The sequence below is a fragment of the Hemibagrus wyckioides genome, linkage group LG02, assembly GCF_019097595.1.
Source record: "Hemibagrus wyckioides isolate EC202008001 linkage group LG02, SWU_Hwy_1.0, whole genome shotgun sequence".
Taxonomy (NCBI): domain Eukaryota; kingdom Metazoa; phylum Chordata; class Actinopteri; order Siluriformes; family Bagridae; genus Hemibagrus; species Hemibagrus wyckioides.
Window position 1 is genome coordinate 14942848 of NC_080711.1, and position 16384 is coordinate 14959231.

Here is a 16384-nt window from a genome sequence, read left to right on the forward strand (position 1 = left end):
AACAGTAATTTCTGGTGTATATTTTTACTTACTCTTTGCAATGGTTTTATGTTACCGATATTTATCTTGGTTTAATTTTTTTTTTACACAGGACCCACATAAAACGCACCATGTTTGAGTTTCCAAAAATCTGAAAACAGCATAGTATTCGCTGCCTTCGCTTAGTAGTAGAAGACAGAGACAGAGAAAGGTTTTATGGCTAGAATTGTCAGCATGTTTTGTGGTCTAAATCTGAGAAAACGTAAGGTAATTCAAGAGCTAGATGGGAGTCAAATTCTGTGAATTTCCTACCAAGAATTCAAGAGAACAACTGATACAACTAATACAACTGATTGTTTTGGTTTGTTGCACAAATACAAGGTTAACATCGATGTACCTATCTAAACAACTGCCAGATGCAAGTAGCTGTTACACAGCATAAAAGCATGTATAACATACCCTCCTGCTACAATAGGAGACAGAACAATTCCGTTTTGTTGCTCATGCCACGACTCTAACATTACATAACATACAAGCTTCGGTAATTGCTTGTTAACTAAATGCAGGTGGGTAAGTGGGTTTGCTGTCACGTGACGTTGCGTTCCACCCATCAACAGTGTTCACTGTACCTGGCTCCTTCCTAGTTTCTGCTTCTCAGAAAGGCACCTACTCTAATACAGGGAACGAAATATCAGCCTTGAATGCTCCAGTGGAAACCCACGTTGGCACTGTTGAGCAACAGAAGGAGCCAATGAGAATGCCACACAAACAGCTACGCAGATAAACGACAGATGTGACAGTTGGACCCGCCAGCTAATTCCTCTCTACTCTAAGCACACAGGCACATTTTCTCTCCCTCACTCTCCCAGACATAGAAGACATGCAATTTAAGATTTTCAAATAGTGAGTACAGTGGAAAATGTGTACATATGGCCTCGTCAGCTCTCAGTCACTAACATGTGGTGGAGGCTTTGGGAAGCTCTCATCATGCTGGCACGATCCAAGAGAAACAATTGTCTTGGTTCCACAATCTCACCACACAAATCCAGCCACACAGGCTCCCGCTGAAATGAAGCGAAGGAAGAAATCGACTCAGGAGGTGGTGAAAATGAAGAGCAAAATGACAGCAAGGCTGACAGACTCACCCAGCAAAAACATCGTGGTAGCGTCGTATGGGTCACAGAACCCCTTCTCCACAAAACAGGTGCTAAATGTATGGTTCGAAAAATGAAGCAGTAAATCACGGCACCTCACACTCCTGTGTCTGAGAGAGCGAAAGCCTGGCCTGAAGACGAGCAGCTCAAACACTACGGTACTCGCTGGAACGCCAGTTAAGGCTCTGTAGACGAAACAGAGCAGCCAGCTTACGCTTTTCACCCAGTGACTCAGAGCACACTTCCGTGCTATAAAAAAGCAGAAGGAATTTCAAATGGCTACTCAAATGGGGGGATTTCCTTATAACGGTCAAAATCATCTTGAAAACATTAGACGGATTGGTAGCCAAACATTCCTGCCGGTCTGGAGGCAACTGGGGACGGACGCTGTTTTCGGGACGCTGTGGGAGGACAGTTAAGAGTAGGTGGACCCCCTCGAGGTTCTGTGTGGGTGTGTGTATAGTGGGGGCTGGTGGGTTTGGTCTGATCAGAACCAGAGTACGCAGAGCTGGAGTTTTTCCAAGGCTTGAGTAGGAAGAGACCAAAGGAGGGCAGCGCACGCCTCCAACACTCGCCTCTGTGCATGCTTGTGGAGTGAGTTTTGGTGGATGTGGTCGATCCGGGGGTGGTGAAGAGATGTGTGGGAAGAAGGGTGTGTTAGAAACTGTAGGTAGGGCTAAGTGGAGAGAGCGAGAAAGTAAAAGAGTGTGTGGAAGAGAAAGAGAAAGGGAGAATTGTGGCCATTCGCTCCAGGGTTGGCAGCCAGTGTTTGTGCAGTGGCTTGGTGGTTAGCCACTCAAGCTCAAATCAAAGAGGGTGGGGTGAGGAGCATTCTGTGACTTTGTAGTCTAATGTAAATAAAACAGGAGCAGAAGGTCAAATGTGGCTTTTTCTTTCCCCCCACGTGTACTGTTTACATTATGCAGGTTGACATTATGGAGATAAGCCTCTTCAACCTCAACAAACCAAGAAGAAAAAACTATTCAGGGACCTCTTTAAAAACAAGTGGATCAAATTAAAGCTTTATGGGAGGCAGTTAAGGTGCCTGTGAAATGGCTACAGCCAGCCAGACAGTTTGGTCTTCAAAACTTAATCATGCCAATAACCATGGAGCCGGCCAAGCCAGACAGGCTCACACAGGCTGTGTGCGAACACACGGATGCGAATGTGCAAGAGTTAGCGCCTGTGTGTGAAATGCAAGCGAAGGAGGAGGGACACATCTGTAGCACTGAAGAGCAGGGCAGAGGGAACACATGCAGCAGGCTTCTACCTACTGCGCCAGCCTCGTTCCCCAGGGACACTGAGCAGAGCTTTTTGACGATTAATCATTTATAGGGGCCTGTCTCTAGAAACAGCTCTCTCATTGACAGAGGCTCAAACGTTGCTCCCTGTGCCAGCAGTCGGGGGCAGATGTGGGCAAACGGACCGCTGTCTGGAGGCAGAGAGCTGCCGAACACAGGTTTTATGGAGACGGTAAATATCAGAATCAGATGGGGAAAGACATTTGCAGAGGAGGATAGAGGCAGGAAGTATGGCGTCTCAAGGACAATGAAAGCTTTCACATGGACACACTGCCTGAAGGGGGTCTGAGAGATGGTGTGAGGGACACAGACAGGGGGGAGAAAGACGTAGAATAAGAACAAGCAAGAACATGAGACAGGGTAGAAAACAAAAGGCAGCAAGTGCTGAGTCATGGCCTGTTGTCAGGGAATAGAGGTTCATGGTGGAAAGAATGACAGGAGAAAGTCTGGACAGCAGAGGTGTAATTCTAGTCCTGTTATACACACACCCCCACACACACATGCCATAGTGAGTCAGGATTGGACTGTAAAGCTTCTACAGTGGCCAGTTTCTGGAAACATGTTCCGAGATGGTGAGTGAAAGTCATCACAGCATGCTCTTGCGCTCCCACCACTACTTCATACCTCACATCACAGGAAGACCATAACACTCCAGACTACTGCCGTTTGGCTTGGACCTGGCTCCGCCGGCTCTGTTTTCTCTAAAAACACCCCGTGTTGTTCTTCCATCCCACACTCACTTTGTTAAATTCGGCTTTTTCTTTCCCGTTCTGCCTCTTTTTTTCCACCTTTTGCTGCTCACATGAAAGGATTTTACTGAGTGCAGATAAGCGATTGGCTGATAGAGAGATAAGAGAATACATTTGATTCATCCATCTGCTTTATCTGTACTCATCTCACATGGGTGAGTGTGCTGGATACAATTATTGCAGAATATCTCACTGGTCCTGCTCTTGCTAACACACACATCACAATATACACAAGCATACCCACGCACACTTAATGGACTCCAACACTGATTAAGCCACTCAAAAAAACAAAAAACAAAAATACACACATGACAGTATTAACCACTCATTTTAAGCAATGTTAAAGTAATAAACTGTGGCAAATAATAATGACAATAGTTAGCTGCAGGACACTTATTATGGAACACTTAAAATAAAACAATGACATAACTTAAAGCACAGCTTTTCAGTTATGAATGTATGTCTATATTTGTCCAACTAAAGCAACAGGCTGAGACTGTCCTATTTAGATACACTACTCACAAAAAGTTAAGGATATTCGGCTTTCGGGTGAAATTTCAGGATGCACCTAAAATGCACTATAACCTTTACAGGTGAACTTAATTTGACCTTCTCTACACTTTTGAATGCACATGTTCAAATGTTCAGTGTTTCAGTACTTTTTGCATAACTTGCTGTTCTCTAACAAGGTGCTTAACGGCAAAATTCACTACTGGTGTTTGATCCATGATTTGACCAATACATTTCCTGGTTCTATTAGAATTGATATTTAAACAGTCTTCTTCATCATGCTGTTCACATTTTGAAATCATGAGACCAAGACAACACCTAACAACTGATCAAACAGGATGTTCTCAGAGGGAAGTGCCCACTGAGCTTACAGTGTCACAGAGTGTCATCAGCAGGTTGCAACAGAGATACAGAGAGACTGGAAGAGTCACAGAAAGGCACAGAAGTAGACATCTTTTGGCCACATCCCACGTTGATGACCGCTTCATTGTGAACAATGCCCTGCGGAACCGGATGATGAATGCCACTCAACTCCAGGCACATTTATGGGAGGCGAGAGGCACCCAAGTGTCACGTCAGACCATTCGAAACCGTTTGTATACATCAGCGTGGTCTGTGTGCTAGATGACCTGCAAGGGTACCTGACCACACCACCAGGCACAGGCGTCGGGCCAGGGAGCATTTACGCTGGATGAAAGACCAGTTGGCCTCAGTGCTGTTCTCTGATGAAAGTCGATTCAGGTTGAGCAGAAATGATGGCCGCCAACGATGTTGGAGACGTCAAGGAGTGCGCTATGCATCAGCCACTATTGTCACCAGACGAGCCTTCGGTGGTGGTGGTGTTACAGTCTGGGCGGGTGTGTCTACTCAATACAGAACTGCCCTACATCTTGTGAATGGTACATCATTAATCCAGTCATTGTGCCCCTGCATGAACAACACAGGACTAATTTCATCTTCATGGATGACAATGCTCCAGCTCATCGAGGTCGCATCATTAGGGAACGGCTGCTGGAGGCTGGGGTACCTCAAATGGAGTGGCCTGCACTTTCTCCAGACCTGAATCCCATAGAAAACCTATGGGATCAGCCGAGTCGCCGTGTAGAGGCTCTTAACCCTGCACCCCAGAACCTCGATGACCTGAGGGCCGTCCTTCAAGAAGAGTGGAATGCCATGCCTCAGCAGACAATAAGTCGACTGCATGAGACATCATTGTCAGGCTGTAATTGATGGTCAAGGGCACATGACAAATTATTGAGACATTGACATTTTTTGTTGTGGTATACCCACCACTGTTGTTGGCTTTTGTTTCAATAAATTGTTTGAGATGAGGAAATCACCATTGCATGCTTCTACTTAAATGCCCTACTTTCATGATATAATATCACTGTAGTGTGAACTTTCCATAAATTTCACCCAAAAGCCAAATATCCTTAACTTTTTGTGAGTAGTGTATATTGATCAGCATGATAGCACACACAGAGTTAAACTTTCCCATGCAGCTATATTTTGTCAAGTACTATTATTTTGGTTAAGTATATTTTGGTGGTTCAAACAGACATGGTTCTTAAACTTTCTCTACCACCAGAGAAGTTGTGGATGTAACTGAATACAAACCCATTATTTAGAATGAACAGAAATGTGATTTAAACAGACACAAAATCGGAGGTGCTAGGATAGGGACGATTGACGATAGTATCAGGAACCTGCGATAATTTCCAACTAACGCAACATTGGAAAATGCGATGCCTCCAGCTTTAAGAAAGGTCTGTTGTATTTTGTTTCAAATATTTTCAATCCTAAATAAACCTTTAATCGAAGCAGAACAACAAAACAGATTCCTTTGAAGTGACTCAACTTCCCTTGTCAGTATACAGATAAAGCCACGAATGTCTCTGCCTTCAAAATATGAATGGAGATTTAAATCAAGAAAATAAAACAATGTTTTGTTGCTTTTACTATTTCACTTTAAAAAAAGAAATGCAATAATTATCTTCAGTGCTGTTCAGGGAAGATTAGTTACAGCTACTAACTCATTACGTTTGTTTACAGTTCAGTAAGCATAGATGACCTTGTTAACAAGTAATTATTTTAAAAAAGGACAAAAAATGAAGTTAGAGTTGACTCATAATGAGCTTTCGGTATTTTTCCTGCTGTAATAATATGACGTGTATATGAAACACATTACATATGTTTGGCCAGCTCTTTTCTTGCCCCACCCCTTTCCAAAGGCACACCATTCTTGTTTTGCAAGCAAAGATATTCCATGCAAGGAAAACTAGCAAGAACAAGGGATGCTAAGATACTAAGATGCTGGAGGTGCTCTGCTCTGAACCCGAAGCATATATTATGACATATTACGAGGTACAACACAATCTCAACATCATGTTTTCCGAAAGACATTTAAAAATTTGATAGCCAAATGGACCATCAGCAATTCCCAGTACTATAGTCAATCATCTCGATACTACAGTTAGTCAATCTTTCCAATCCTTCCACCTTCTGATTTGGTAGCTTGTACCACAGCCACTAACTAGCTGGAACTATAGCTGAGACAGATATGGTCAATCAGTTCCACCCCGTCACTGACACAAAAACACCTGCGTATACAAACCCACGCAAAGAGTTTCCCAGCCCTGTCTCCCTACAATCCAAGCTTGCTTTCTCATGCTGTTCCCACTAGTACATTAAAGGAAAAAATCTAGCCACCCACGGGGCCCATACAGCATAGCTGATATGAGCTGCTCAGACCCAGAAACGTTGTTTTGGTCCCATTTGATAATGACACACTCCTTTTCCCACCATCATAAAGCCCACTGGGGAGGATAGAGTGGGCTAGACTAGGCCCAGTCCCAGACCTAGATATCCTCATCAGCATGCTAACAAGATAAAAGATCTTCTATGTTATAGGCAATTCTGAAAATTAGTGTTTCTTATAACTGAGGCAAATCAGGATCTAGACCTGAATGTGTATCTGTATCTGAAAGTTTTCTCAGAAATTGAACTTCAAACAAAACCACCAAGACAATCTGCAAAAATGCAGACTGTAACAAGTTTATTAGGAGATAATAATGTAACAAGTTTATTAGTACATAATACTTTAATCCAACACAGACTGAGACTGTTCCTAGCTGCTAGACCTTGGTTTTCATGCTGGCAAATGAGACAGTGAAGCCTGTGACACTGTGATGAAAGCCATAGTGTCTGCCATTGACAAAACAGATGAAACAGACCCCCCTAATGTCCTGTGGTGTTGATGGACATTGTACCGGATTTGCAAACTGCTCCTTCATAAACCTAATCCAACTGGTACTCATCAAGCAGCATGCAGTTCAGCTCCAGTGTAGGTGGAGTGGGCAGTTCTCCGCTGTTCCCAGAACACCAAGCTCTCGCTCGGCTTCGTCTTTAAGAGCCGCCATCTGTTTGAGCTGAGCTGGGTTTGAGTCATAGTGCACCGTACAAAGCGGCTCCCACAGCTCTGATATCTCCCCAACACAATTTCGCATGGCTTGCTTGTTCCACTGGCTGGGAGTCGGGGAATTTTACAGCTCTGGTTTGTTTCAGAATTGCTGTTGCCCAATCCACGTGGTTTCCCAGTGAAGACAGAGTTGAACAACAGTATTAAACATGTTATGTGTCAAAGCCAACTAGGCAGGAAGGCTTGGTCAAATGGTTATGTGATCCTAAAGTACGAAGGCATCATGGTCAGCCTATGGAAATCATATTAGCTGTGTTTTTTACAGGTTTGAAACTCAACTTAGGAATTAGAGAGTGGTATGATCTGTAGATTCTACTAGCTTTGGGCTGGCCACAAGAGCCTAGCGTGGGTGAGGAACACTGAGAGCCTGGGTGTGCATGGGTGGGTGTATGTTACACAAGTCTCTGACTACGCACGCCGACGCCACACGGAAGCCTGTAAAAGTGTACAAGTGTGTTTTAAGAGGGGTTTGTATCCATGATCCCCACATGCGGCCATTCCACATCAAAGTAAACCCCCTGCAATCAAGAGCTGGGTGGTCTTTTCCAGGCTAATAATGGTGAACGAGCAGGTAACCAGATGACTGAGCTCAGCTTATGTGGCTCGACAGGCTACACTACACAAACACACTGCCAGGATTGAAGCATTTACATAAGCAACTTTACAGCCACAAGACTTAGTAGCTAGACAAAGTATCTCCAGAGAAGCTTTTCTATGAAAAATGGATGATCCACAGGGCAACAGTGCATAAATCCACCGCGAGCTACTATATAGTGTGCCTTTCGAGTCTTCAGGGTTGATTTACTCTACAAAGTCTGTCTGCTTTCTCCCTCCACCCATTCTGCCACTTCGCTTCACTGTCTCAATCACTCATTCTTCTTCTCAATTTCCCAGCTCGGTCCCGACTCTTCATCCCATATCTGCCTTCTATCTCTCAGTCATTCCCATATTCTTGTCCTCCCCCTAACCTCCCTTCCGAGATACAAAGCTGCCCCTCTCTTTTACTCTGCCGCACTTTTTGGCTCCCTTTCTGTACATCAGTTTGGCTAGAGAGGCCAATAAAGGCCGAGTTTTCACAGCCAGTCACAGTCCCACCCCTCCCTCTGTCCAAACGCCACATAAATCAGCATCCCAGCATGCAACTGGCACAAAGCTGGAATGTCCTGCTTTAATGTGTCCTCCACGTCCTCTACAAGAACCCACTGTGTCCTTTGCAAACCCACATACACAGATGAATGCACACATACTGTATGATAGGATGAGAGATGACCAAGTGTAATGATCTCCATGAGGAAAGTAGGCAAAACGGTGGTAAAGAAATCCTCAGATCCTTAAAAGTCAAATCAAGGTTACAGAGTAAGCATAGGTTTATATTTCACAAGACAAAACAGGATGCATAAGGCTTGAATGTGCATGCAATTATTGGTGAGCCAAATGAAAATATTGTCTACTCTGTTTCTTTGCTCTCCTCCTCGTCTCCATGGCTCCCAAGCTTGCCATTTTCATGTCCGACAAATCCAGGACCTTAAACATGAGTTATGCTTTCCATCCGCCAATGCTGGTCATCCGAGGAATGCCAGGACACGGTCTGCTCAACATCTGGGGGATTGGATGAGTAAAATTGTGAGCATTTCCGATGACCCGGCCCTGGCATGGAAGATCGGATTTACGGGCAAAAGTGTATATGAGGTGAGACATGAAGTGGGTTGGCTCATCTCATTAGATACAAGGGCTTCTCTCCTCTCAGTTAGGCTAATTTAAAAGCCAAAAGAAATAACAGAACAGTCCCAAGGTCATACACAGACAGGAAAGATTGCCTCAGGATTGTCAGTCTCTCTCTTTCTGTCTCTCTTTTCCTGTGTACGGCTCTCACACTTACCTGGACTGTTTGGTTTTACACCTTGTTCTTCTTTTCAGCACATTTATCAGTGTTTGTAAGGCATTTATTCCCGAGCTTCTGTGTTATATATAGTGAGCCAATACAGGAAGAGGATGGGGGAAGAGAGATACAGTGAAATAGAGGGGAAAAAAGAAAGAGAGAGTCAGGGAGATGTCAACATGTACACAGATGCACTACAGCTGGGATCTACGTACTAGGCCAACAGCTAAGACTGCAATCAGGGCAGCAAATGCTGTAAGGCACTGAGAACTGAGCACACACATACTCACAAAAGCCCTGTGGTATCTGATTACAGGGGTGAAAAAGGGAGGCTCATGGCAGTATGGCAGTCTTGGGATAAAACGGTTGGCCGAAGCGGTGGCTACATAGCTGGTTGGTATAGTCATAATGTGAATGCGCCTCAATGTGACTAGCACACATCCACTCAGCCTGTCTCCCATTTTTACCCGTCACACTGAGAGACGCTAGCTTGGACCGGAAACCATTTCTTTAATTCGCTCACCCTGGGCATAAAATATTACACACACAGACCAACACTAACGCCAATAAAGCTTTTCCAGATGAGTTCTCACGTCACTGGCACCATTTTATCTAAAATGGAAACTCTTTATCCCTCCACAGCCATTAACCACTGACTTGTGATGGCGTGGTCTGGCGAAACTCGTAGATTACCGTCTTTTTTCCTTTTAACTGTATATATGGGGCTTGAGTTGCCATAAACCATGTCAGCACAGCTGTGGTGGGTAATGTGTGGGAGGTAGGGGTGAGTGCTAGTGTGGATTTGGGGATTCTTTATGGATTACTGGGGGGAGAGTGCCAGAGTGTGTGTGGGTGTCTATGTGTATGTGAGTGAGTCAGAGAGATGATATTATTATTATTATTATTATTATTATTATTATTATTATTATTATTATATTAATAATTTTCTCATCTTTGTTATTCACTGTTCCCACTTATATATGAATTCATACTGTGAATATGAATACAATTTTGTACCTTGAACTTGAGAAGTCGTACATCACCCAGTTAGAATACAGAGAATTAATTGTGTTTGTTTGTGTGTTTGTTTGTATGTATGTGTGTAAAGAGGCAAACCAAGGCAACACTCCAGGGAAGGCAGCAGATGGCAAAAAAGGACACAAAATAAAATAAAATAAAATAAAATAAAATGAATCCTAAGAAAATATTAATAAATAAAATAGTCCTGAAATGGTCAGCTCAGAGGAGTCCTGTCAAGTTCTGACACTAAAAACTCGAGACAGTCACCTCTGAAACACTGAGGAAAAAGATGCCTTCCAAAAATGACTTCAATACTTCAACACCTCCTCATGTCAGTCAACATCAGCCCACACCAGATTAAAGCTTCCGGCTCCAAATCGAGAGCTGCTCTGGGAAAAGCTGACTATGTTAATCAAAGTCACACATCAGAACATAACCAGCAAAAAAAACACTAATGTCAAGTGCCAATAGCTACGCTGAAGTCAAATGGCCAACAAACACACATTACAGCACGAATGAGGGATTTCTCAGCCATCTTTGACACAGTGCAAGATCTACTTAGATACTTGTGTGTTAGAAATGATTGCCTATATGTAAGACCAGTTATAGAATCAACAGACACATTTGTTCATTTTTTGATAGTTAACTAGAAAACTGGTCAGTCGTTCGAAAGAAAATGTAATATATGGAACAGATTATGTGTATATATTCATAGTATTTTATTTCTTTCTATCTAGCAACAACAACAAAGGTAATCTGGACAAAGATCTAGAAAAAGCAACCAAAAATGAACCAAGGTCCAGAATTTTCTATACAGAAAAGGAAACAAAGGCATATAACAGAGATGTAATTGCACTGACTCAAACCGCCAAGCAGTATAATGACCACAAGGCAAAAACCTAGTGTAACTGCTAGTTAATATGGATGAAATGTGTCGGACAAAAGTCCTTCATCATCTGTGTAAGCACGGTGCTCCGGAGATTGTACGAGATGGAAACCCTCTTATATATTTATACATCAAATGTAGACCCCACAGTCCCACCCACTTGGGTTCTACTGGCTCACTGGTTTCCTGAACTCAGAGGCATATGTTAGGCTCTTTAAATTTATAAAAGAATAAAAATTATAAATAAATTTATAATTAAATTTATAAAATAAAATAAAACTAAATCATAAATACATAAATAAATAGATAAAATAATTAATTAATTAAATAAAATTAAATAAATAAATAAAAAAGTTAAAATAATTTTCAAAAGAGAGAGAGAAAGTTTTCCCACCAAATCACTAAGAATCACAGTGAAACCACATTTCTTGGCACCTCTTAGTGTACAATGCAGTTAGGTATATGCTATAAAAGTGTGTATGCATTCTCTAAAAAGCTACATTAGCAATACAAAGCCTTTCAAATATCAAGTCGCAAGAAATTGCTTCACCTAAGCAAACACATTTCCGTCTGACTTGTATTCACCTTTCAGTTAAAGTGTAAATTCATATGGTTAATATCTTATCAGAATACAAGCCAGATACATGAAACATCAAGGTGGAATTGAGGCTAGTGTATCTGACTACTCACCTCTTCGCAACTAAACTCATTCCTTAACGTTGCTGAAACATCAGCTTGAGCTTCTGTCACAAGAATTTCCTCTAGTGCGGGATCAAAATCCTGTGTCTCTAAGGATCTAAATCAGAGCGTGCCCTCTACACAGCCAGGGTTGTTCCATTCAGTTTTACACATGAGTGCATACAAGTCCATCAAAACTGGCCTGAGATCAGATCTTTGGTTTTGATTCAGTGTGAGGTTTTTGATTCACTTGACTGACACAGAGGTTCACACAGGGGTGAAGAATGTAGCACTGACTCGGTGAGAACGCAGGTGGAGTGTGTGCGACAAGCCGAACGAGTCGACACTTTCCCATTGTCGCTTCTTAAACGGGGTCCAAATTCCTTCTGGACGTATTCAGGAGCGTAGGCAAACAAAAGGAATCATATGTGTGTAAGCGTACACCTACAGACCTGCTGGTGTGAACGCTGCAGTGTTTACATGTGGTGAAGGCTAAGGTATATTTACAGTTAGCACCTAAGTGCACTCTGACAGAGAAGGCCTGACCTCTGTGTGAACTGAGAGTCAGCAAAAGGAGAAAGAAAGGGAGCACTTCTCTTTCGTTCTCTTCCTCTCGGCTCTGATTTTTTTTTTTGCTATTCTCATTCTTAGAGAAGCAACGATCCGGAGAACAGCAACACCATGCAGGCGCCATAACAACGGGTTCAGTGAATTATTCACAGATTAGGGTATAGCCTGCTTAATGACTCATGTCCACACACACAAATTCACACACACACACACACACACACACACTTAACCAAATGTACCTCTACCAAGCCTGTTGTAGAAGAATTTAATAAAGCACTGAAAACAGCGGTTCATCTTCATTCATTCGTCCATGCTTCTGTCGGCCTCTCTTTTCTTTGCTCACTATATTTCTCTCTATCACACTCTTGCTGTCTCTCTCTCTCTCTTTCTCCTGTTCCATTGTCACTGTATTATGGCAGTGTGTGGGACACAGAGTGCAGGCTGGATTCTATTGAGGCAGTAAAAGGGAGGGGGGAGAGGATGGATGAAAGAGATGAAAGGCAACAAATGAAAGATTTCCTTCCCAGGCTCATAAATCAAGAGACCCGAGAGCAGGACAAGGTCTCCCTCCTCTCGCTATCTCTCTCTCTCTCTTACTCACTCACTCACTCAAAAGGCACCCAAACCACATTTCTGTCTCTCAAAGCATACATACCAACCAACCGCATTAATAGACATGATCATATACATACAACCACTGACAGAACCATTCACACCCTCACCCTTATGTAAACACACACAGGCTCACACACACACACCCTGTGCAGATGGCGTGTACAGGAATGGCGTCCAGACGCACCGGGCAGCAGTGAGCTGGCACGGAGGCAAAGCCCATAAAAATCAGTCAAGAATTAAAGCGACGCCACGCTTCAAAGCAGCGCATCTTCAAACTGGCCTCTTTTAATGACTCCACACACACACTCGCACATGCTATCATATAAAACACACGCATCCAGCAAGAACTAACAGCCACATGTGTGAGAGGGACAGCTGTCACATACTGATACACTTACGTGTCTGAGCGCACACAAGAACAAATGCTCATACAGTTTACAGACACATCATCAAACAGGACCGGGCAGGCCTTAGTTTCTGCAAGACCGCCGGCGACTGCACAGCATTTTTTATGGAAGTGTCAACAGTATGAGATTCAAGACACTTCTCCTGTATAAGGAAATCTGTGACAGGATGTTTGACTTGCTATATTTTACTGCAGAAAACAAGCGGGCTAGTCATTCACAGCCTGCTCTCACAAGCCAGACTGCCAGAATTCACTAAAAATCAACTATATTTCATGGCTAAAAACAGCACACTTTTCACAGAAAGAGGCAATTTGACTGACAAGATAGATAACCAACCATGGAGCCCATCAGCAAACATGCAAGATTATAGCATTTACTCTTGGCAAACTGCTGTGAACAAGATTCTTGAATAACTTTAACAGATGGGTTCCCAAACGGCGCAACAGAAAAAGCTTTATCACCAGGAGATGATCCAGTCAATGTCACAACCATCTTAGTCCAAGAAAGCAAAACGGGTCATGCTCAGAGGGCAGTTACTGCGGTACTGACTCCTCCGAGTATGTCGAGTTGCCCTGGGACAGAATAAGAGCAGCAGTTTGAAAAAATGTTATGGCTGGATTTACATGTCTCAGAACAATCACGTGGTCGCCCTCACCCTCCGGGTTTATAGATATCTTGTCATATGGGGGAATACATCTTGTTCCAAAATCTCACTGTATCATGTAGTAGTGGACAATAAGACAAAAGAAATATAAAGACACCGGACTATACATTTTATTCATCATAGAATAGGTTTGCCAATGCTTATATGAATGAATGAATTAATTAATTAATGAATTAATACATATTTTAATCTATTAAAATAGATTAATTTATTAATATAAATTCTCTTTGACTCCAGAGTTTTAAACTGATAAATCAGAATAGTGTATTATGAGATTTTATGCCAATCGACATAACCCGAGTCATAAACCAACACACAGATTACAGTCTCCAAGATTCTGAAGCTTGTGAGCAGAAAAGTGTGCTGAGTGTCTGATACATGCTGTCCGCTTAGCTCTGTGTACACACTTCTGTCTTGCCAAACGAAAGTAAACTATGTCACTAGGACACTAAACTAAAGACTCCTACACGTCACATGAAAGCACAAGTCTTTGTTAGAGGTTTTCAATGTCCATGTCTTGTGAAAAGAGGCAATTTATAGCCACTAAGAAAAAAATTCATAATAGTCATATAACTCTAGAGTCTTGTCTGCAAGACACTTCATGGTAAAAAAAAAACGTCTATGAATCCATTCGCGCTTGTGAGGATTTTTTTTTTTTTGTGATTATTCCAGACAAAAATGCTTGATTTTGTTGTGCCATTTTTTTTTTCTCAAAATTTTTGATGCAACTTGTGGAGCTTTTTTTTTTTGCAGGAAACCGTGCAAAAGCACAGGATTCTTCTTTTAATCTCCTCCCAGTGAAGACACATATATAATGACTTTCTATATGAGCTGTACTCATGTTCGACACAAATCAAAGAAAAGAGAAAAATCAAAGAAGGCTTTGACTGGATGTGTGTTATGATGTCACATGACACTTCTTGGCCCGAAACCTGTGGTCATTTTGAAAAATTCCAAATTCTTGTGAATATTTGATTAGTTTGCTTGATTGTTCGTTAATTTCTGAGATTGCAAAATTGTAAAAGCAGAGATGGACTGCTTCAAGGAGACTAGAATGTTTGTTTTGGCTGCTCCATGTTCGGGGTTGCCACAGCGGATCATTTGGTTTCGATTTGGCACAGGTTTTTCGCCCGGATGCCCTTCCTGATGCAACGCTCCCATTTTATCCAGGCTTGGGACCGGCACTGAGTGTTAACACTTCAGTGGCTGGGTTAGCTTCCTGTCCGGGTATCAAACCTGGGCCGCGGCAATGAGCGTGCGTGATCCTGCCACTAAACCAACAGGAGGCTTTCATAGAAGACTACAATAATAACACAAGAAAGCACATCTATCTACATGAAGCAATTTTAGCTAACTCAATGTGTGTCTGTAGTATTTATTAATAAATAATAGCTGATTGTTCAGTGATGATAGTTAACCAACAGCCAATCAGGGTGCAAGAGGTGGAACTCTTATTTGTAGGACCTTTACTTCTACAATTGGCTAACCTTTTGTCTCCAAAATGTGGGCCAGTGCTCAGATGTATAAATGAGATAAGTAGCTTTAGATTAGGGCGACTGCTAAATGCCTTAAACGTAAATGTATGGATTTCCTAAAAGACTCTAGTCCATGCACAGATGAGCCAGTTAATGGAAAAGCATGAGCCATTACGCTTTGTATGGAGCTGACACGGAACTTAAAACATGCTGCAGTATGTTTAGTGATGTTCACACTGCAGAAGACTGTGTGTGTGTGTGTGTGTGTGTGTATGTGTGTGTGTGTTGGATCTTTAAGTCTATGAAGCAAAAACGTCGCGCTTTGAATTTCATTACTCTGGCCAGATCACCCAGAAAAAGCAGAGGATATCAATTCCACCACTGGGCTGGAATCTGTTTAACTAACCTATAAGAGCTCTATGCTTTCATCACTACTTTATCTGAGCAGAACTTCAGAATGGTTTGTTAATATCATGCTAACATACAAAACTCTCTATCCTTTTCTTCCTTCAGATTTGTAACCCTCTTCAAGAATAAAAGTTCTTCTGCTGCGTTTTTGCTGTTGGTTATTGAAGCATTTGATCATGATATAAATCAGAGTTCCAGGTAGTGGTGTAAAAGTGGAGGAAAATTCTTCAACGCTGGCAAGAGGGACCCGGCGTAACGAGGGATCACTAAATTTGATGGAACATCATAAAGTTTCCCGGAGAGAGCTGCCTTGTGAAAGGAACATTAACATGTTTAGGGTTTTCCATTTGACAGGAAACCACATGAGCTGGTGAGACAATCACAGACCTGACGCTCTTATCTTTGTCCCCCTTTCTTTCTAAAACAGACACGCAACACACAGACAGAAATATGCACAGATTAAGTTACACAAAGCCCTCTGTCTGCCAGAACAGCCAAAGGTTCTCAGTTACACAAGTACGTCTCTGAAACATGGTTAAAGAGAAAGAGAGAGCGTCGCTTGTGTGTATGTAATCATAGCCTGACCTCACTGTAATTAGATGCATCTCAGA

At 42.4% G+C, this 16384-nt stretch overlaps 1 protein-coding gene across 8 annotated transcripts in view; it reads right to left on the minus strand.

Annotated features, from left to right (window-relative positions):
* Window positions 1-16384, minus strand: part of LOC131366434 (BAH and coiled-coil domain-containing protein 1) — a 68814-nt gene that overhangs the window by 36973 nt on the left and 15457 nt on the right. Inside the window, exon 1 of one of the 8 annotated variants that reach the window (XM_058410967.1) lies at window positions 1125-1504. The exons of the other annotated variants lie outside the window; for them this stretch is intronic. Within the exon in view, the coding sequence (XP_058266950.1) occupies window positions 1125-1137 (13 nt within the window). The 5' untranslated portion in view covers window positions 1138-1504. Of the gene's footprint in view, window positions 1-1124; window positions 1505-16384 lie in introns of those variants that run through there. 8 annotated transcript variants of the gene reach the window in all.